The following is a 23,294-nucleotide window of genomic DNA, read 5'->3' as shown; positions in this document are numbered from 1 at the left end:
AGCTCAGGTCTCTTCCTTATCCTGAGGAGTGAGCAGCAGCTTCTTTTCACCAGACAGTGTGGGGCTTCTCTGGCCGGACGAAGCGCGTGGGAGCATCACGTTATTCCGGCCAGATCCTCCCCACCCCATCTGGTGCCCCAAAAAAGTCTTACCTTTACTGCTCTACCATGATTCAAGTCAAGTCAAGTCAGGTTTATTTATAAAGCACTTTAAAAACACCAACATGGTCCAAAGTGCTGGACAGGCGAATGGAAAACAAACACTAAACACTGTAAAACACAAGACACATAAATAAACCAATCTTGATAAGTTAAGTTAATAAAATAGGATAGAATAGAAGATAAAAGAATAAAAGGATAAAGTAAACTCAACTGTGTTTCTAGGTGTTAAAAGCCAAGGAGAAAAGGTGGGTTTTGAGAAGAGATTTAAAACCAGACAGAGAGGAGGCCTGTTTGATTTGCTGAGGCAGGTTGTTCCAAAGTTTTGGAGCTTCAACAGCGAAGGCGCCGTCCCCTCTGAGCTTCCTCTTAGTTTCAGGCTCTCAGGAGCAGCTGATCAGCTGATCTACTGTAGTACTACAGTAGATCAGCTGATCTACTGTCAGCTAGGATTTCTGTTGGGAAGGCCTGCCAGTGTTTTCACGCCTGCCCAGGCATCCCTGGCTTTGCCTTCAAGAAAAAGCTTCTCAACTTTATCCTTGTAAGCTCTCTTGGCAGATTTTATTTGTTTGTTCAATTTATTTTGAATAATTTTTGACTCAGTCCTGTTTCCTGAGATGAATGCTATTTTCATTTAGAGTGGTTTTCAAGGCTTTCGTGATCCACGGCTTATTATTAGGGAATACTTTTACAATTTTGGTTGGGACAATTATTTCCTCACAGAAGGTAATGTAGTGGAGGTTTTTTTGTACGCTTTATATGCATTCTTTACATTACCGTAGCAGAGGTCAATTGTTTTATCACCTCTGGTGGGGCAAGTAACATACTGCTGATATGTTGAAAGAGTTTTGTCTAGCCTGCAACTGTTAAAATCCCCCAAGATGAAAACAGGGGAGTCTGGTGATGTGTTTTCTATCTGATGGACCCTGTGACGGCCTCTGACGTTTCTAGAGGGAGGAACGTAAACAAGCACTAGAGCCAGCTGACCAAACTCCCGGGGGAGATACTTCGGTCTAAACGACACAGCAAGGATCTCTACGTCAGGTGTGCAGCAGGAGTATTTCAAATCAGTAGATCTACTCCATTGTTTGTTAAAGTACACACACAGCCCACCGCCATGTTTTTTCAGACTACTCCCAGTATCCCGGTCCAATCTGAGCGGAATTCCAAATCCGTCCAGATCGAGTTGCGAATCAGTGATCGTGTTGTCAAGCCAGGTTTCGGTGAAGCAGAGTAGGCTTGCTTCTTTGTATGCCCACTGGCAGGATATGTTTGCATGTAGTTCGTCCAGTTTACTGCGTAAAGAACGGACATTTGCAAGCATGATGGATGGGAGCGGTGGAGTTTTTAGGGTACCGCTGAGTCTTTTTAGTCTCTGCCTCACGCCTCCCCTCCTTCCCCGCTTCCTCTTCGTACCTGATCGGTGGTGGTCTCGGCTCGATCCGGGTTGTCCCAGTAGAAGCTCCCGACAGCTGTCCAGGGTCGGTGCAGGGTAATCCATATGACGAAGAAGCAGGAAATCACTCCGGGAGTACCGCAGAATATCACCTCTGAAACTCCCTGACGCCGACATAAGCGAATCAGCTGTCCAGAGCAATAGCAGCAGCAGGAACAGCAGCACGGTCTTCCCCATTATCAAAAAAGTGTTCTTAGCAAGTGTTCTTAGCAAAGTCACAGTCGTACTGCAATCAGTTGCAACTCATTCAACTTTGACAGATTTGGATAAACTTTAACAGACTTAACACAGACTTAACACACAGCGAGACACTCTCCACCTGTCGCCATTACAGCGCCCCTTCTGGACCATCTGGAGACGGGAGATGGAGGAAGCACTAACCGACACAAAGGGCATTGCAATAGTCCAGCCGAGTGGTGACAAAGGCATGGATAACTATTTAGAGCTGTTTTGAAAGAATTGGTTTTATTTTAGCCAGCTGCCGCAAATGATAAAAACTTGATTTGACCACCGCCCTGATCTGGCTGTCAAGCTTGAGAGCTGCATCCACTTTTACCCCAAGGTTGGTGATGTTTTACATGCCGGGTCAAAGAGCCCAGATCTGGAATGTTCCAGCGGCGCTACCAAAAACCATCAGTTCAGTCTTTTTTTCATTAAAATTTAAAAAGTTCAGAGACATCCAATAAAATTTGACTGTCATCTGCATAACAATGATAAAAAAATCCCATGCTTCCTAAGTAAGGAGCCAAGTGGGAGCAAATACAACTAGAATTAAAGCTGCAAGCAGCGATGAATGGGCCCTCGCACCCTTGTGCACGTTGAGGCTGCAGTGGAAGCTTGTATGACTTGTATGTAGATTCTTCAGGGCTGGACATTTAGCGGATGACACCAGCCACAACTCTCTATATCAAACCATTCAAAAGTTATGGCGGAAAGTAGGAACTATCAGATATCGACCGATCAGAAGAAGGGGCGAGGCTAATTTGCAGCAATTATGTTCAAGGACTGAAAATTGAGTCCGATGACACCACCCAAGAGTCTTTATGTCAAACCATTCAAAAGTTATTGCAGAAAATCGGAAGTATCACATATCGACCAATCAGAAAAAGGGGTGGGGCTAATTCATGCCAATGAAGGTCAAGTACTCAAAATTGAGTCAGATGACACCACCCACGACTATGTCAAAACATTCAAAAGTTATGGTGGAGAATAGGGACTATAAAAATATTGACCAATCAGAAGAAAAGGGGGGACTATTTTGCACTAATGAAGGTCAAGTACTCAATACAGAGTCTGATGACTCCACCCACGAGTCTTTACGTCAAACCATTCAAAAGTTATGGCAGAAAGTAGGAACTATCAAATATGGACCAATTGGATGAAGGGTGGGCGCGCTTTTTGGCGTCTATCGTCGCCATGGTAACGCTTTTGACTGAGAAAAGTAATGCGCATCGTTGCAGGATTGAGACGCACATTTTGATGTTTAACACACCTGGGTGCACGTTACGGTTCGGGCCGTATTAACTGCCGAAGGAATGGCATACATTTTGCCAAAATTACACGATTAATTAAAAATTGGCTGACTTTCTGTTCGGTTTGGGCCATGGCGCCAAGAGACTTTTCTTTAAGATGCGACATGATACAGGAGAAAGAAGAAAAATAAAAATGAGGGGAAAAAAAGAATTCCTACAGATACAATGAGCCTTCGCACTGTCCCTAATTAGGGCAGCTGACTTATAATCAGCTTTATGATCATAAATGTATCGATGTGTGATCAATTATAATAGAATAAATATTATTGACACTGCCCTTCTGTTATTCAGACCACAACAAAAATGTAAACATTTGAAACAATTTCTAGTATAATGTTTGCATTGTTTCCTCCAGCAGACAGACAAGATCATCTGGTACTGTAACGACTTCCTACCAGAGTAGGGACATGGCAGAGTCGTCATCTTCTCCTTATGGTGAGTCTGACATTGATACCAAGACCATAAAATTGGAGATGCACCAATTGATCGGTCGGGGACCAGAATTTGCTGATTTTTCAGCTTGATCGGCCTGACTGGCAGGTCTCCCTCACTTTTGTACAGACTTACACGACCGAATTTACAGGATTTAAAATGTGATTAAATTTTGAAACTCCAATTTAGAATAACCAGTGTAGACACGAGTTAAACAGCAATAATTAAAGACAAAGCAAAACAGTAAGAAATTGAGAATTTTCAAAACAGTTTTTAACTGCATAGCTCCGGATGTATTGCAGATAATAAATACTTCTCTTCAAACAGGCCAGTTCTTTTAGGCCTTGAAAACTGCAGTAATAAAACCTAAAGAAATCTAATCTGGATGCTACAACACTTAGTAACTATAGGCCAATATCAAATCTGCCATTTTTGGGGAAAATCATTGAAAAGGTTGTTTTCCAGGAAATTCATGCTTTCATGATGCAAAACAACCTCTTTAATGTATTTCAGTCTGGATTTCGGCCACACCACAGCACTGAGACTGTACTCATCAAAGTCCTAAATGATATTCATCTGAATAATGATGCAGGCAAATCCTCTGTTCTGGTATTACTGGATCTCAGTGCTGCATTTGACACAGTTGATCATAACATTCTTCTCAGCAGATTTTAAAAGTGGGTGGGACTTACCGGCACTGTGGTTCAATGGTTTAAATCTTACTTGCAAGATTGGCCTTTTTTGTGTCAATTGTTTCTGTACTTGACGGTACAGAACCATGGCCTCGGTTTTGAACATGCTTGTTCACATCCTAAACGCCGAAGCACCTGCTGAAGTTCCCGGTCCGATGAAGCCAACAGGACAACGTCATACCCAAAAAGCAGAGATGAAATCCTGTGGTTCCCAAACCAGATCCCCTCCGGCCGCTGGCTGCGCCTAGAAATCCTGGCTTCGCCCGGAAGTCCTGGCTACGCCCAGAAATCCTGTGCATAAAAATTATGAACAGAACCGGTGACAAAGGGCAGCCCTGCCAGAGTCCAACATGCATCGGGAACAAGTCTGATCTACTGCTGGCAACGAGAACCAGAACCAGACCTGGACCTGAACTCACTGACCCCCCACAGAATGGCACGAGGGACACGGTCAAATGCCTTCTCCAGATCCACAAAACACATGTAGACTGGTTGGGCAAATTCCCATGAACCCTCGAGCACCCTGCGGAGGGTATAGAGCTGGTCCAGTGTTCCACGACCGGGACGAAAACCGCATTGTTCCTCCTGAATCCGAGGTTCAACTATCGGCCGTATTCTCCTCTCCAGTACCCTGGCGTAGACTTTCCCGGGGAGGCTGAGAAGTGTGATCCCCCTGTAGTTGGAACACACTCTCCGGTCCCCCTTTTTAAACAGAGGGACCACCACCCCGGTTTGCCCCCCACAGCTCTGTCCCCTTCCTCCATGTCACAGAGGCGTGTCAACCAAGACCTACGACATCCAGAGACTTGAGGTACTCAGGTTTGCGGGCTCTGTCGTTTACTGTTGATGGATTGTAGATGCTAACGTGGGCTGACGGATCTGCTGGTCTGGACTGTTGTTGAGCTTTCGCAAAAGCCGGCATTTCCGAGGGGCCGCACGGCACCGAAAGTGACTCCGACAGCGAGGAAAGTGGAACTGGCACAGCTGATTTTGTGCAGCTGTTTAATGCAGAAATGGAGGATGAAGATTTCGATGGGTTTGATTAATGCAATAACAATTGTAGTAACTTAAATCAAACACAATCAAACTAAGTTTTGCTCCCGCTCTATTTTTAAATACGCACACTAGTATGTTTGTGTGTGTGTAGACGGCGCCTTTTCGTTCGGTGCGCCTGTTAGGTTCATACACTTAACATTTGTATCATCAAACTTTCTGGAGACAAAAAGAGACACAAACACAATTAAAAATGGCTTGCGCAAGGAGAGCAGTCGAGACGTGTAAAATCTCCGACATACTCTGATTTGTCTCTGCTGCTTCCTTGCTTTTATTCACTCTGGGTGTACCCTAGTTTACAGAGCTGACTGCGCCCCTAAAGGGAGGGGGGAAGGGAGTGGTTGCAGTCAGTGGAAAGGTATAGATTGTTCTTGTTTGTTAGTAACAAGAAGTTTCCTCTTCTCTGCAGATTTCTGCTTTATGCTGATAATCAGGAAACTTCTTGTGCAGCACTTTTTAATCACTTAACACAGCATTGTTTTATCAGTGTGTCACAGGCGTAAGCAAATTATCATACGTTCTGTTAATAGCAAGCATGATAACTTACTACAATAATTCAAACAGCGCCGTATGTGTTTTAAATACAGAAATGACACACAAAACTGAGGCTGCGCCTTTCCACATGGTTGCGAAAATACGGTAAACTGTTTTCTTCAACAGTTCTGTGGTTTAGTCCTAGAATTTTAAACCAAAATGTCAAAAAAAATAAAAAGTGGGTAAGATGGAAAGAAAAGTAGAAACAGAAAGGAAGTAAAAGCATGTTTGTGTGTGGTGGAGACCAACCTAAATGAAAAACTGGCGAGTGTGCAGGATCTGCAACACTAAAGGGCCACATCTGTCACGGGTGTGGTTTGTTGAGGACCCAAATGCAGGAGAGCAAGAGGCAGGAGTTGCAAAAAAACAGGATTTTTTTTTACCAAAAACAAGAACCAAAAACACTGCAGAGCAGGATTAACAAAAACAAGAGAGCAAAAACCAAAAACAGGACACATGGAGGGAGGAAACAGTACGGACCGACATGGAGCAGGGAAAGACAAGACCAGATATAAACAAGGGGGTAACGAGACACAGGTGCAGACAATCAGGGCAGATGGAAACAGGAGGAGCAGAACTGAAAACATAAACTGGGGGAAATGTCAAACCCTGACAACATCAGAACCACAGACAGACATATAGATAGATGTTTTTATACTTCTTTAAGTTTCCAAACTTTAACATTCCTTAAATGTTTTCTTTGTCCCTACTCTTACAGAACATGAAACATCCACTAAGCGCAGAAATAGTCTTGAATTTCTGCCACCTCTAAGTATGTTAAATATTTCTGAATTTCTTTTCTTCATGTACGTCACAATATGCTTAATTTGCGTAAGTAAGTACAAACTTCTTTTTCATCCTCCAGTGACTGAGATGAGGGTTGTTCTGCTGGGGAACAGCTGGTCTGAACAGAGTTCTGTGGGGAACTTCATATTCAGCAAGATCTGGTTCAACCCCCAAGAAGAACCAGAGCGCTGTGTATCACTTAGCGAATTTATTGGAGACAAAAAAATGGTTGTAATCAGCACACCAAATTTTTTTCATCCTGACATTCTTGAAAGCAAACTTAATGAGTTTGTAGAAGACTTGGTGAAACTCTCTGATCCTGGACCTCACATGTTCTTGCTGGTTCTCCAGCCTGAAAGCTTCACTGAGCAGCAACAGAAGAGGCTCCAATCAGCCCTGCAGTTTTATGGTGACCAGGTTTACAACCATATTCTGGTCTTAATACCAGACGGATCAGGTGGCCTAGACAAACCTCAGCAACATCCACAGTATGGAGAACTGATGAGTAAATGTAATCAGAGGTTGATGTTGCATAAGAACCTTCAACGTTCAGAGCTGTTTACAGTCATGGGCAGGATTATGAAAACATGTGATAGAGCTCATGTGACCTGCGATATATATGTAGATGCAAAGTCTGAGATGCCCAGCTCCTCTGAAAACCTGAAAGAAGACAAGGGAGTCAGGATCAACTGGGATGCTGTTCGAGAAGTTGGTACGTTTCAAAATATCTTTACATCATTTGTCATGCATATAAAAGTTTGTGTTGTGCTCCTTTTCTTTTCTTTTCTTTTTGAAGACGCCTCCCAATATCACCTCTGATATTTAGTCACAAAGGCAGTTTGTTATGTGGCTGGACCTGAATAGTCAAATATTTTCTGTTGTGTATTTTCTCGGAAATCCATAAGAGTAGTCAGCGTCCCGGCGGGTGTAGGTTACCAAACAAACAGCCCAGACCAATGGGGATGGTGGGTGATAGACACTGTAGATCAGATAATTCTATGGGAAGGTAAGACAGAGTACTTGAAGACTCTGGTGGTTGAAAAATGGATGCAGGTGTGCAGGGCCCACACCCAGCCAGCTCGTCACCAGGAAGGAAAACGCTGAGGTGAGCCCGAGTGACTGACTATGGTGCAATAGATAGCGCAGGGACTCCAGCAGTAGAGTGCAGAGGTGGGGGTTTCGAAAACCATAACAGCAACGATCCTTTTCCAGAATTCTAAATACAAATGGAAAGTTTGAAATTGGTCTATAATTAGCTAAAATGTCTGGGTCAAGAGAAAGTTTTTAAGTAAAGGTTAATTACTGCAACTAAACCTGTGGTTACATCCTAAGTCTAGGGATAGGTTGATTTGGTCCAGTATTGTCGCACCAATAAGAGAAAACATTTTTGAATAGTGGAGTCGGGATGGGGTCTAACATACATGTGGTTGATTTAGCTCTATTTACGACTGAGGTCGGCTCAGGGAGGTCTATAGGAACAAAACAGTCGAGACCAGGGGTTTTCAATTCCGGTCCTCAGGCCCCCCTGCCCTGCTTGTTTTAGATGCTACCCTGCTTTCAGCACACCATGATATAAGGAGCTGTGTAATCAACAGAGTTGTACAGACCTCGATGACAAACTAATGAGGACCATTAATTAGAATCAGGTGTATTGATGCAAGACAACATCTAAAACATGCAGGGCAGGGAGGCCCGAGGACCGGAATTGAAAACCCCTGGTCTAGAGTCAAGTCAGAGCCTAGGGAAGTCGCTAAAGCTGAAGAAACGCCCACAACCGGCTGGTTGATTTCTTCTCTAATTCTCGTGATTTTACTGTTAAAGAAGCTCACAAAGTCTTCACTACTGAGAGCTGCAGGAATGCACGGCTCAACAGAGTTGTGACTCTTTGTCAGCCTGGCTACAGTGCTGAACAGAAAACGTGGGTTACTTTTGTTATCCTCTATCAACATTGAATAATAAGCTGTTCTGGCTTTACGAATGGCTTTTTTTATATAATATTAGAATATCTTTCCATTGGGGGGAGCCAAGATGGCCGCCATGGAGTAAGCTGTGTTTGACGCAAGCTCCCGTTGAGCCTCTAGTTTAAGCGAAAAAAGTTACAGTAAACCGTTTCTAAACGCAACCGGACATACCTAACAAATCCACAGCGACGTCCAGATGGAAACGAGGCGGAATAAATTCAAGTATTCTGGATCCTCCAACACAAGGCCCAACACCTCCTGGGATCCGAGTACTGCCAAGATCCCAGCTAAAGTAACCCCTCCCTCACCTGCCCCAGGAAAAATGGACGTTGCAGGCTTGAAGTCAGAAATCCTTCTTTCTCTGAAAGCGGACATTTCCGAGAGGGAGTCCGGTACGGGATTCTGTTTCCAGCGTGATTCTGAGTCACATTCAGAGGGGAAGACAGGGAGTTCACTGACCCGGTCAAAGCAATTCAATTCAATTCAATTTTATTTATATAGCGTCTAATACAACAAAGTTGTCTCTAGACGCTTTCCAGAGACCCATACCCAGAACATGAACCCCCGAGCAGTTATTACATAAACAATGGCAGGTAAAAACTCCCCTAGTGGGAGAAAAACCTTAAGCCAAACAGTGGCAAGAAAAACTCCCCTTTAGGAGGGAAGAAACCTTGAGCAGGACCAGGCTCATAAGGGGGGACCCTCCTGCCGAGGGCCAGACTGGTGGGTCAGGGACGGCAACAGCACAGCAGGCAGGTGGAAGCAGCAACGGGATGACCGGGGGTGGGGACCGCAGGCCAGCATGCAGCTCCTGCAACTGTGGATTGAATTAAAACCTAAGGAAATTACTTATTCCTAAGTGTAATTTTTATGTTTCTTTATTTGCAGGAATGAGATCTATCAAGCATCCGTTCTATAACCGTAAGTGAACTTTGAAACTATGAAGTAAAATATCAAAAGGCATATTTTTTCAAGGTTAATTGAAAAATGTTGATGTTTCTTAAATATTGCGATCTGTGGTCACCCTGAGTGATTGGTGGCAAGTGGGGTTGGTTTTACTTGTTGTCCTTGTCGGGTAAAGGGTTTTGACTGTTGTCTGTGCTTATACACATATTGATTGTATTATTGGCTATACCAAAATGTACTTTAGAAACTGATATAAAGAATCCAAATGGGCAGACTATGTGACAGACCCAGAAAACGATAGAGATTTTTCAGTTGCCAAGGGAACACCTATGTGCTTCTGGCAGAGCTGGAGTAAGTGGCTGGCAGACAGATCTGGACATCTCTGCTCAGCTTGAGACCTGAACCTGGATGGATGGATGAAATTAGATTTTATAAAGTCTTGGCTTATTGCTCAGGGGCCTCATCTATAAAGCTTGCTTGCGCAGAAAAAGCGCCTGAAAGTTGCGGAAGCCGCCATCTACGCAAAGCCTCGGATCTAAAAAGAAAAAACTAACCGAAAAAGTAAAATAATTTACTTAAGACACGGGGAACTGGCGCAGGCTGTGAGGTGGTGAAATGAAGCCAGATTCATGTCATACTCTTAATAATGTCATCACATATCACAACATATATCAGACTTAAAATAATAAAATAATAAAATAAAATAGCGTTGATCGTGTTCCTCTGTGTGTGAAGCTCAGTCAATCAGGACTCTGGTGCTGCTGGAGCTGCACCCGCGGTGACACGCGGGGAACCTCCTCTTCACCCACCGCTTTAGGACAGAACAAATGAGGGGCTGCGTTTAGGGGCCCCACGGAGCCCCTCATTTCTTCCCTAAAGGGAATCAGATTTTTTTTCATATATATGAGTTTTACGTGCGCGTGAAACCTTTACGTGCGGGTGTATGTTGCCTAAATTAGGGTCCCGCATTAAAACGACGCAGAGCCTACGGCGTAGGGTACGCAGTGACGCGCACCTACGCCGTAGGCTCTGCGTTGGTGACGCAGAACCATAAATCAGCCCTGAGCAGCTCTGAGGGGAGAAGGGAGAGGAGGAGGGGGAGCGGGGGGTGAAGCGGGGCTGCGGGCCCGTTTTCGTATCGCTTTCATACAGTGTCTTGATAATTTGCAATTTGTTGCGCCGGGGAACTCACGGCGTTTAGCGCAGCAACGGCGTGCTGCCACTCACTCGCTTTATTTTTTTGTATACTATTAATATACTTATTCTAACTTTTACTGTGACCACCAAATAATGTAGTTTTCCTGTCCTCCACCTCATCTACAACATCTAGGTCTACGTGAAAGTCAGTGTCACGGTGGCTGCTCCCTCTCATTCATTCTGACGCCAAACAGGCTGCAGGAAGCCACTGCGCATGCTCAGTAGGCTCATCCATATGCATTTCTGGGCGTGTAGAGGGCGGGATATGAGGTGGATTCAGTTACGCAGCCTTCCAGCTGGCCTGTGATTCATAAAGGAACGTTGCGTGCAAATCTGCATGCACATGGTTTTATTGATCCGGATTTTTTTTTGCGCCCGGCATTTTCGGCTTTTGAGTGTACGTGCACTTTTAGTATGACTCCTACGCAGTCCATTTTAAATGAGGCCCCAGATATTTTACCTAGGTGGGAATAGAGAAGGACGTTAAGAAAGACGTCCAGACCTTTGTTCGTGAGTTAGCAGCGAGATGTGTGTGTGTGTGTGTATATGTGTGTGTGTGTGTATATTTATATATATATATATATATATATATATAGATAGATAGATAGATAGATAGATAGATAGATAGATAGATAGATAGATAGATAGATAGATAGATAGATAGATAGATAGATAGATACATATATATATATATATATATATATATATATATATATATATATATATATATATATATATATATATATGGGACGGGTCACAGCTGTATGTGAGAAGATGCAGCTCCACACTACTGTCGCTTCCACATAAGACAGATGCCAACCAGGAAGACTACAGGTATCTTTATTCCTCAGCTCTGCAACACACATTTAACAACAGTGGTATGAAGACAGGGGATCTGCAGTGGTCTCAGGATACCGTCTGAATAACACATGAAACACGTGTAACCAATTAAGCTAGGTTAACACAAAAAATAGTTTATCCGATCTTCAAACACACAATTTTAGTAACAAATAATTACAGTCTTTTCTACAGACAGTTAGCTTAGATCCTTGTAAGAATATTACACGGCAAAAATCAAAACATTAACTTTTGAAACGAAATAAAATCAATTAACATCCCGGACCATGCAAGACCACAACTTACCACAGTGAAATCCTCACTGGTCTGTGCGATCCCTCGCCAACCACTGCGCCAATAGATGGCAGTGTTGCACTACTTTTGCACAATTTAAATGGCTATTATCCTACTACGTTATTTATATATTTTGCTAACAAGCTAAAGTCACAAAAGTCCCACTGCGCACCAGCGGGTGTACAGCATGACCCCGCTCTGATATAGAAAAAAAAAATCCCCAAAAATATATAGTATATTAGTATACAGAAAAGGTTTCCCTTTTCTTCCTTATTATTATTATTCCGCACTCTTTTTTCGTCCGTTAATACGGCCCGAACCGCAACGTGCACCCATGCATGGCATACACCGTTAGATGCATCTTCATTGTGCCTCGATGGGCATTACTTTTCTCAGTCAAAAGTTTTATCGTGGCAACGCTAGATGCCAAAAAGCAAAAAAAAGGCGAAAATTCGGAAGCTTATTGCTCGGCCGAACTTCGTAGAGACATTGTTCAAACTCGATATTTACCTTTCATTTTTTTTTAATTTACATTTGACTTTGGATGCTTGTTGCTAGGCAACAGGTTATCGTAGAGACATCATACAAATATTTCCCGACTCGGCACGCTGTGGACTTTAACATATTCAAATTTCATGAAGCTGTGATTTAAGAAAATTTTATGTCAAAAATCCATGCCAAATGGCCCCATTCATTCGGATGGGGTTTTTTACCATGGTGAAAAAAAAACCCTATCCGTTAACGTAGCCTGAACCGGAACATGCACCCATGCATGGCATACATCGTTAGATGTGTTTCCATGTTGCCTCAATGGGCATTTCTTTTCTCAGTCAAAAGCGTTACCATGGCAACGCTAGACGCCAAAAAGCGTGCCCCAATAATAACTATTGGGAGCACAAGAATGAATGCAATACAACCGTAAACACCTCAAACTGACATAGAACCACCCCGAACACAAACACTACAGCCCCAAACCAAAGCAGCGAGAGGGGACGAATGGGCGGTAGGGCATGCCCATATCAAAATTTCCTGAAATTTTCTAGTTATAATTAAAACTCTTCATGAGTGGCCAATGTCTCCAACTCTGACCTGTAATTTAAACTTTATGTTTTCTCTCTTTCAATTTGTTTGCAGCCTCTTCACTCAGGATTGTACTGCTTGGGAAAAGTGACAACAAAATAACAACAATTTCTAAGCTCATTACCACGGAAAAGGTTTCTACTTGCTTCAAAACCCATATCCGCGGGCCAACCAAACCCTGTGAGTGGAAGGAAAGAGCAGTAACAGTCGCTAAAGCAAACATTTTCACTATGTCTGAACAGGATGTCAGAAAAGAGATGAAAGCATGTGCAGGTTTGTGCTTCCCTGGACCAAATGTTCTGCTGCTGCTGCTGAATCCTTCTGAGTTTACTCAAGAGGACAGACAAAGACTGGACTTCACTCTGAGATTGTTTGATCAGGATGGTTTTAAACGGTTAATGATCATCTTCACACATGTAGAACATCAGCCAAGTTCTGAGGTAAATCAGCTGCTTCACGACTGCAGAGGAAGAAGGTACAACATGGTCGATAACAATCGTACACAGTTAATGGAGAAGATTGAGAACATTGTTGATGAAAATGAAGGGACCTTTCTCACCTTCACTGAGCACGTGAAACCCTCTTTAAACCTGGTTCTGTTTGGGAGACAAGGAGCAGGGAAAACCTCGGCAGCCAAGGCCATTTTAGGTGAAAGAGAACATCATTCAGTCTCCGACTCACCAGTGTGTGTCCAGAATCAAGGAGAGGTGTGTGGACGTTGGGTTTCCCTGGTGGAGCTGCCTGCCTTGGGTGGAAAACCTCCAGAGAAAGTGATGGAGGAATCATTCAAGTGTGTCTCCCTCTGTGGACCTGAGGGCGTCCACGCCTTCGTCCTGGTCCTACCTGTGGGTCGTGTCACCAATGAGGACAAGAGGGAGCTGCAGACCATCAAGAACACCTTCAGCTCTCGAGTCAATGACTTCACCATGATTCTGTTCACCGTGGAGTCAGATCCCACCCATCCAGACGTTGTTAACTTTGTGGAAAATAGCAAAGACATCCAGGAGCTCCGTCAGAGCTGTGGGGGGGGGGCCATGGTCCTCAACATCAAGGACAATCAGCAGGTCCCACAGCTGCTAGATGATGTTGGTCGTATCAGATATGAAGAGCCCAGATGTTTCACCAAGGACATGTTCACCAAGGTTCTCATGAAGAGGGTAGTAGAGCAATATAATAAGCCTAAAATTGAAGCCATAAAACAGAGCACGGAGGCTCTCAGGATAGTCCTGATAGGGAAGACTGGCAGTGGGAAAAGTTCTGCTGGAAACACCATTTTGGGTGAAGAACTTTTTAAATCTTCATGCAGCTCAAAGTCAGTGACCAGGTTTTGCAAGAAAAAAACAAAAAACGTTGACGGTCGGCCAGTCGTTGTCGTTGACACCCCCGGGTTGTTCGACACGTCTGTGTCCAATGACGTCGTTCAGCAGGAGCTTGTGAACTGCATCAGCTTGGTGTCTCCTGGACCTCATGTGATCTTACTGGTTCTGCAGATCGGTCGATTTACAAAAGAGGAAAAAGACAGCGTGGATCTCATCAAGAAGTGCTTTGGCAAGAAATCAGCAGACTTCATCACGGTCTTATTCACCAGAGGAGACGATCTCACCCAGTCCATTGAGGAGTACATAGACAGTGACCCTCTCTTACAACAGCTGATACATGAATGTGGCGGGGGATACCACTTGTTCAACAACAAGGAAAAGAAAGATCGAACACAAGTCCGAGAGTTGATGACAAAAAGCAGCAGAATGCTGGAGAGAAACGGAGGCGGATGCTACACAACTGAGATGTTCCAGGAGGCGGAAGAAGCGATCCAGAAGGAGCTGGAGAAGATCCTCAAAGATAAGGAAGAAGAGATGAAGATAAAGCAGCAAGAGCTGAAGAGAGATCATGATGAAGAAATGGAAACCTTGAGAGGAAGAATGAAAGAAGAGATGGAAAAAATAGAACAAGAGAGAAAAAAACGAGATAAGCAACTGAAAGAAATGGAGGATAAAATCAAAAAGGAGAAGGTCGTGAGAAGAAAAGAGCAAGAAATGAGAAAAAAGAAAGATGAGATGAAGAAAAGGCAAGAGGAAATTCAAAAACAGGAGTGGGATAAGAAACTTGAAGGACAGAAGGAACAGAAAAAAGAAGAGATGAGAAAACAACAAGAAAAATGGAAGAAAGAACGAGCGGAGTTGTGGGAGGGACGGCATCGAGAAGAGGAACAGAGACGACAGGAGGAGCGAGAAAGAGCAAAAAAACTGCAGGAAGAGTACGAAGAAAAAAGAAAAGAATATGAAAAACAAAGAAAAGAAGAAGATCGCCAGAGACAAGAACAAGAGGAGAGGGAGAGAAAACAATTAGAGGATAACTACAAAAATCAGCTAGAGAGCATGAAAAAGAAATATGAAGAGGACGCCAGGAAACAGGCAGAAGAGTTTAATGATTTCAGACAGAAATATACAGAGGACTTTGAAGCTCTGGTGGAAAAACACATGGAAGAAATGCAGGAAATGAAGCACGAGCTTGAAATAAAACTGCAAGAGACAGAAGAGAAACATGAGAAGGAAAAAGAATTGTCAGATAATCTTTCAAGGCACAAAGAGAAAAATCTCCAGGAAGAGATGGAGAAACTCAAAAAGAAACAAGAAAAAGAGATAAATGAACTGGAAAAGAAGTACAAAGAAAAATGTAATATCCTGTGATCCTCCCATTGTCTCTATTCTTAATACATCAGATGGACAACGATCTGAAAAATCATATAAAATGCAAATCTCTCAAAACATTTAATGAGGTGAAATGTCCTGCAATTCTCAAATAAGTAAGAAAAAAAACTGCTGAAGAGCGCTGCAAAATAAAAAGAAATGTACTTCAGAGATGTCTAAGTGTTCCAGAGAAATTAAAATGTTATGCTTTATTAAAACGTTTAACATACATTAATGTTTCAGTGATGTAGATGCTGTTATCATCAATAATGATTGATTACAAATAAAAAAATAAACATCAGTCAGAAGTTTACATGTTGCTTTTTTTCTTTTAAAGGTCCCACTGAGTGTAAAACCCAGTTTACCTTTGTAGTTTAAAAAAGATACTTGGTGAAGTGGATGGAGATGCAGGGAAACTCGAGTCTGATTGTTACTTCCTTCACAGGCAAATATCACTATTAAAATACTCACCTGAAAAACGATCCAATCCCAATAACTGCAGTGTTACATAACGTATGAACGTTGTCTTGTTTGGATACGCTTCCATAATCAGCAAACCCCAGGAACATCAGATCACCTACGTTGCAGCACAGTGGACTTCCACGAGGATAAGAAGATGAAAACTGGGTTTCATAACGATGGAAAATGGAAAATGTCAGATGAAAATGTTGTGAACCAGGTCGTTTATAAGATGTATGTACCTTCAGAAAGAAGTGACCGATATTCGTATACATAGGATCCCGGTGTCCTTTACATCAGAACCAGCTGTTATTCTGCAAGAGTGTGGGACCAAGGGACAGGGACCAACCTGTACCAGGGAAATGTCCCGGGAAGAGAGACTCCCATACTAAGTGACCCCAACATTTCATTTGACACTGTTTATCCAGTCTTGAATGTTTGACTAATGTTTGACTTGGCTCAGCTCCTGATACTCAAACAAGGATTAGTCCAACCATACTGGCATCACAACAACCAAAACCTGTAAGTACTAAAGTAAGTTTTCTTAGAGTTTGGGGGATAGAAAAAACGTATCTGTTACTTGATCTACGATGGAAAGCCACAAAGTGTATCTTAAGCTGGTTTCTTATAATGTGAAGGGTGTCCTTAACCCAGTTAAAAGTAGTAATATTACAAAATGAAAAAAGACAAGATGGATATAATATTTCTCCCAGAAAAATATTAGTTCAGCGTCCAATAAAACAGGACGCAGAAGAGGAGTGGCGACACTGACGTCGGTGAGGGTAATTCTAGGAGCCATTTATAGTCACTTTAGTTGAGGTTTGTTCACTTTATTTATTTATCTAGTCTTTATTTATCCACTTGAGGGTGTGTTGCACTGGGTGTTAGTCACATGGTGTTTCAGGGAGGTATATGTACAGGTGTGCTCACTAACTAAGACGGTGTGTGGAAGGTGGGGATCATACGGTTATACCGTAGCCTTTACAAATATATTTATCTTTCAGATGTGAATTAATTCTTGGTGCGTATGTGTGCATTTTTGATTAATTTGTTCGTTTATTTTTATTAACTTTGCAGGTTTTATGTGGAAAGTCGTTCTGTGAGCGATAGCAGAGCTCAGTTATATCTAGTTAAGTTATAAATGGGTATATTTATATTAGTGTATATAGGTGTGAGGATGTTTTATTATTGATATTTATGCATTGATCTTCTGTTTTTTGTATAGAAATTAAATTAATTTTGATCATAATGAAATATAGTTTAGGGGGTAGGATTTAATACGTTTTTATTTCTTCCTACTCTTTTTCCAGCATGTTAATTATAGTGGATGCATGTTTTTTTATTCATATTTTTGTTTTGTTTTCTTATTTACATTTATTTTTTATTGATTATTATTGTTTTGTTTTGTATTCACTTCTGTTTCATGTTCGAAATAAAAATTCAATTCAATTCAAGAGTATGTCTGCTTTTTTTTTAAGCTATTGGAATAATGCATTTCCATCGTTTATCCAGCAGATGGAGCCAGAGGAAGTTTACCTCCTCTCCACATGGGGAGTTGGTCGTTACTTTAGTGTAATTTACCTTCTGTCCACCAGATGGAGCCAGAGGAAGTTTACCTTTAGTGTAATTTACCTTCTGTTCACTACTCAACCTATCACAGTCCACTAATCCCACAACCACACTCTTCCACTAATATTTATTCCTGGTATAAAAGAAATAAAAATAAAACAAAACAAAAACAAAACTTATAAGAATAAAAAATACTTTATCCAGACTTAAACCAGACTTTTACCTTGAATCTCCAACTTTACTCATCCAATAAATATTTTCACTGTTCTCCAAACTTTAAAAAACAAACAAACTAGGATTTAACAGTTTAGTTGAAGTTGAATAATAATAATAATAATAATAATAATAATAATAATAATAATAATAATAATAATAATAATTATTATTATTATTATTATTATTATTATTATTATTATTATTCATAATAATATTAATAATAATAATACATTGTATTTATTTAACGCGCCTTTACAGGGCACACAACATCAATTAAAAGAGCAGAAAAAAAACAATATAAATGCAATATAATCAGAAATCAACAGTAGTCTAGAGGTGTATAAAGTACTTGAAAAAAGTAACTAAGTAAAAGTAGAAATACCATAACTGAAAAAGACTTTGGTAAAAGTTAAAGTCACCTATAAGAAAATTACTGGAGTAAAAGTCTTAAGTCTTATATTAAATGTACTTAAGTATCGAAAGTATCTTGTGAAAAAATATACTGAAGTATCAAAAGTAAAAGTTTAAAAATGTAAAAGTTATTATTCAAGTATTTTATAGTACGCATGAAAAGAAGCAACACGACCAAAAATGATCCTTCCCTTGTTTTTATTTCACTTTCAGCTGAAATAAATGTGGTATAGAATAAACACCAAAAATAAACTGTCTTTCTGGCAAAATATACTGTAATTCCTTAATTATTTTAATTTGTTACGAGTAACGAGGTAGCAAATATCAAAGTAATTAAGTAAAAGTATATTTTTGAACTTTTAAATGTAGTGAAGTAAAAATAAAAGTCTTGATTAAAAAAGAAAATGCAAGTAAAGTACAAATCCCCCCCAAAAAATGACTTAAGTATAGTAACGAAGTACATCTACTTTGCTACTATACACCTCTGCTAATAAAATTCACAAATTAAACTTTTTCTGAGACGGCAACAATCAGTTCCACTCTCGTTGTTGTTGTTGTTGTTGTTGTTGTTGTTGTTGTTGTTGTTGTATTTTTAGGCCGTATTGTATCTGTAGGAATTTTTCTCGTTTTTTTTTTTATCCTCGTTTTTTTTTATTTTTCCGACCAAATGAGGGCCTTTTTCCCCCTAAACATGCCCCAAAAGTCACCAAATTCTGCACCAAGCCAGGCCTGGTGAAAAATGTGATATTTAATGGTTTGCATTAATGGGCGTGGCCTAACGGCTCAACAGCGCCCCCTAGAAAACTTTGTGCCTCAAGCCCCACAATACGGTTTGACGTACATGAACGAAAATCGGTACACACCTGTATCATGTCACAACTTAAAGAAAAGTCTCTTGGAGCCATGGCCCAAACCCAACAGGAAGTCGGCCATTTTGAATTAATCGTGTAATTTTGGCAAAATGTATGCCATTCCTTTGGCAGTTAATACCATAGACATATATAAAGGCTAGATGACTCGTCCGCGCTGCTCCAATGCAGAGCGACGTCGTCACACGGCGGCCATCTTGCCACAGGAGACTTGCTCACCAATAACATTGTGTTCAATGGTGCCTGTACTGCTTAAACAACCCTAACTTGCTCAATTCTCAACAGATTTTCAAACAGACTGGTTTGTTATGAACTTCAGAGATGTAGTTATGACACTGCATACTTGTGAATAATTATAAACATTGAAAAACGTACTTTTATATGAAGATAACCAGAAACAGATAGCTATGACATGGTATTTATATTAAATCAATATTTCTATAGTATTCTTAGTAATATTTATATTTACATTATAACATATATACATATATATTATTATCTTATAACATATATATATATATATATATATATATATATATATATATATATATATATATATATATATATATATATATATATATATATATATGTGTGTGTATATACATATATTATTATGTCATTATAACATGTTTATATATTATTACATTATGATGTATTTATATTATGACATTATAACATGTGTATATATGTGTATATATGTGTGTGTATATATATATATATATATATATATATATATATATATATATATATATATATATATATATAAAACATGTATTTATATTATTACATTATAACATATATATATATATTACATTATTACATTACAGCTTCTTTAAAATCCGTCGCACAACAAATCCTGATATTAGAGGTAGATTGGTTAATAATAATAATAATAATAATAATAAATGAGCATGGTGAATTATGTGGACTTTTTTTTTTGACTATCGTCTGATTAATCGGCCATTGATTTTCCCTAAATTTTGACTTTTGGCTTTAAATGTTAAAGGAAAAATCCCCTACTGGTCAACCTCTACCTGAAATGTACACGAGAGCTTTGTCCACAAGACCATGAGAGCGAGTGGGAAGGAGCTGTGGTCGTTAGCTAACTAACTAACTAACTAACTAACTAACTAACTAACTAACTAACTAACTAACTAACTAACTAACTAACTAACTAGCTGTGGTCGTGAACAAGGGCAGGAATGTTAGTTAATTAGCTAACTAACTAACTAACTAACTAACTAACTAACTAACTAACTAACTAGCTGGGGTCGTGAACAAGGGCAGGAATGTTAGTTAATTAGCTAACTAACTAACTAACTAACTAACTAACTAACTAACTAACTAACTAGCTGGGGTCGTGAACAAGGGCAGGAATGTCGGTGAAGGGAGATGGAAGCTCTTGGACTTCTTCACCAGAGGACGTGTCTACGGCTGACAGGTCATGGACAGATGTGTCAGTCTGGTAGGACTGGGCAGCAGAGGCTGATGGGACTCCGTGACATTTCCTTTAATGCTTGGTTTAAAAACCCCACAGCAGGCCATCAGCCTTCCAAACATGTACTTGAACTGGCTGGTGTTAGGGTTGTTATTCCAGCCATCTAACACAAACATGTATGAGTATGTTAAACAGAAGAAAAGAAATCATAAATAGCCACCCCAAATTATCTTTCCACATAAATGAATTCAGACTGTATCACAGTGGTGACAAATTAAGAAAACAGAAAAGGACAGACAGATTTGTGACACTTCCACAGAGTTTCCCTTAGGTTTTTTTCCAAGGGGTGGTGGTCGTCTATCTTGTGTGTCACTGTAACATTTGCCTGATGAAGACCCAGTTGAAACGTTGCAAACCTATAATAAACAGTAGGTTTTTTGGAGCTAGTAAACAGTGTGTGGACATTCCTCTTCTTTTTTCTAAATCTAATTTATGAACCATAGCAGATGATGGAGTTGAAGAGGAGCTCCAGGTGGTCCTGGCTGAACCTGTAGGTCACGACATATCGCTGTCCTTCAAGCAGGAACCATTACCATCATCATCATCATCCTCACCATCATCACCATCATCATCATCATCACCATCATCACCATCATCATCATCACCATCATCATCATCATCATCATCATCATCATCATCATCACCATCATCATCATCACCATCATCATCATCATCATCATCATCATCATCACCATCATCATCATCATCATCATCAATGTGTCAATATTGATGATGAAGCCCAGGATAGAGAGGAACCTTCAAAAGCAAATATTGTATTACTATGATGCTCCAGGTAAAAAACAAGAAATCAGGGATGCAAAGACAAGCAGTATAGGATGAAAATAGTAGAAACTTCCAGAGCAGCAGTTCTCAGGGAGCTGTCAGGGCAGACACAAATACACATTTCACACAATTCACTTCATTAGCATATTTTGAGAAATAAGCGGGCCGTAACCTAAAGCTGACAAGTTTGCATCCCTGATCTTAAAGTATAATCAATGAGAGCTGAGGTTTTGCATCCTTAAAGTTACTTTAAGGACACTAAACCTGCTACAATCAGTTCACAACATAACATGCAGACCAGTGAAATACAAACCATATTGTGATTGTTTCACCCTTGATAACTTGGACAAGTAACGTTAACATTAGTTAGTGGTGATACAACTATTGTATGTGCTGCATGAATAAGTCGTTTTTCGAAAAGAAAAGATACAATTTCAACATGTCCAAGAATCCCGAATCATACCCACGTTAATGACGTTCATAATAAACCAAACCGTTTGTAAATCCGTCAAGATTTCAGCAAGTTATGAGTATTTTTGTCTGTACAGACCACTCCCCCTCCAACAGCAACAACGATAGCACGCTAAAGCCTGGATTATGGTTCTGCGTCAAACAGCAGAGCACACGCCGTCACCGTGACGCCGTCGTGAACCTTCAGACTTCTCCGTCACTCCATTTCTCCGCGGTGCAGTTACCCCCACGACCGCTAGTTAGCGATCTTTTCCGGTTTATCAGACTTTTTCCGGTCACAGTGAATCAAAGAGATAAGGACAACTATTGTGCAAAAAACCAAAACAAAAAAAATCACACATACACAAAGAAAAGAGGCTGAAAGTTCACGACTGCTTCAAACCGGAAATGCGTTGCTACCAAGCGAACCAATCACAGCCCTCTCGTCTGTGTTTGGTCTGTTTCGCCTCCAGGCGTAGTTACAATTTTCGGGAGGTGACGTCAGTGACGGCGTCAGTGACGGCGTCAGTGACGGCGTCAGTGACGGCGTCAGTGACGGCGTCAGTGACGGCGTCAGTGACGTGTACCACACGCCGTAGAAACGGCGTCGTTTTGACGCAGAACCAGAACTCAAGCTTAAAGATACCCCCGATCTAAGATGGCCGCCAGTGAACGAAGCTGGAGACTCCGCCTTGAGACATCTAGCCTTTATATATATCTATGGTTAATACGGCCCAAACCGTAACGATCACCCAGATGTGTTATACATCAAAATATGCGTCTCCATCCTGCGACAACGCGCATTACTTTTCTCTTTTAAAAGCATTACCGTGGTGACGCTAGACGCCAAAAAGCGCGCCCACCCTTCATCTGATTGGTCCATATTTGATAGTTCCTACTTTCTGCCATAACTTTTGAATATTTTGATATAAAGAGTCATGGTGGACTCGGTTTTGAGTGGATTATTGGTGAAAACTGCACGTGCGAGGGCCCGTTCATCCGTTCATTGCTGCTGCAGCTTTAATTAGGGCCCGAGCACTTGCAGTGCGAAGGCCCTATTGTATTTGCAGGAATTTTTATTATTATTATTATTATTATTAGGGCCCGAGCACTTGCAGTGCGAAGGCCCTATTGTATTTGCAGGAATTCTTTGTATTATTTTTTTTTTTTTTATTATTATTATTTTTCTGACAAAAGGAAGGCCTTTTTGCCCCCCTAAACATGCCCAAAAAGTCACCAAATTTTGCATGCAAGTCAGGCCTGGCGAAAAATTTGATATTTCATGGTTTGCATTAATGGGCGTGGCAAAATGGCTCAACAGCGCCCCCCGGAAAACTTTGTGCCTCAAGCCCCACGATACGATTTGACGTACATGCACGAAAATTGGTACACACCTGTATCATGGCACAACTTAAAGAAAAGTCTCTTGGCGTC

The 23,294-nt window shown here is 40.9% G+C and overlaps 2 protein-coding genes across 2 annotated transcripts; both read left to right on the top strand.

Moving 5' to 3' along the window:
- The first annotated feature begins 1,116 nt into the window (after positions 1-1,116).
- Positions 1,117-7,462, top strand: LOC133450823 (GTPase IMAP family member 4-like). The gene is made up of 6 exons (XM_061729728.1): positions 1,117-1,202; positions 3,505-3,581; positions 6,576-6,629; positions 6,723-7,148; positions 7,269-7,355; positions 7,440-7,462. The coding sequence occupies exons 2-6, from the start codon at positions 3,554-3,556 to the stop codon at positions 7,460-7,462; spliced, it is 618 nt and encodes a 205-aa protein (XP_061585712.1). The 5' UTR covers positions 1,117-1,202; positions 3,505-3,553.
- Positions 7,463-9,387: 1,925 nt separating this feature from the next.
- LOC133450882 (GTPase IMAP family member 8-like) lies at positions 9,388-15,704 on the top strand. The gene is made up of 2 exons (XM_061729784.1): positions 9,388-9,525; positions 12,973-15,704. Exons 1-2 carry the CDS (start codon positions 9,495-9,497, stop codon positions 15,603-15,605), a joined length of 2,664 nt encoding a protein of 887 aa, XP_061585768.1. The 5' UTR covers positions 9,388-9,494; the 3' UTR covers positions 15,606-15,704.
- Positions 15,705-23,294: the final 7,590 nt, after the last annotated feature.

The sequence above is a fragment of the Cololabis saira genome, chromosome 9 (assembly GCF_033807715.1).
Source record: "Cololabis saira isolate AMF1-May2022 chromosome 9, fColSai1.1, whole genome shotgun sequence".
Taxonomy (NCBI): domain Eukaryota; kingdom Metazoa; phylum Chordata; class Actinopteri; order Beloniformes; family Belonidae; genus Cololabis; species Cololabis saira.
Note: the sequence above shows the minus strand (reverse complement) of the source record. Positions and strands in the feature narration are given on the sequence as shown.

Coding starts and splice junctions, on each gene's coding strand:
- LOC133450882 (XM_061729784.1), top strand. CDS start 9,495: ATGAGATCTATCAAGCATCCGTTCTATAACC. Junction 9,526..12,972: donor CAAGCATCCGTTCTATAACC/GTAAGTGAACTT, acceptor ATTTGTTTGCAG/CCTCTTCACTCAGGATTGTA.
- LOC133450823 (XM_061729728.1), top strand. CDS start 3,554: ATGGCAGAGTCGTCATCTTCTCCTTATG. Junction 3,582..6,575: donor GTCGTCATCTTCTCCTTATG/GTGAGTCTGACA, acceptor CTACTCTTACAG/AACATGAAACATCCACTAAG. Junction 6,630..6,722: donor TGAATTTCTGCCACCTCTAA/GTATGTTAAATA, acceptor TTCATCCTCCAG/TGACTGAGATGAGGGTTGTT.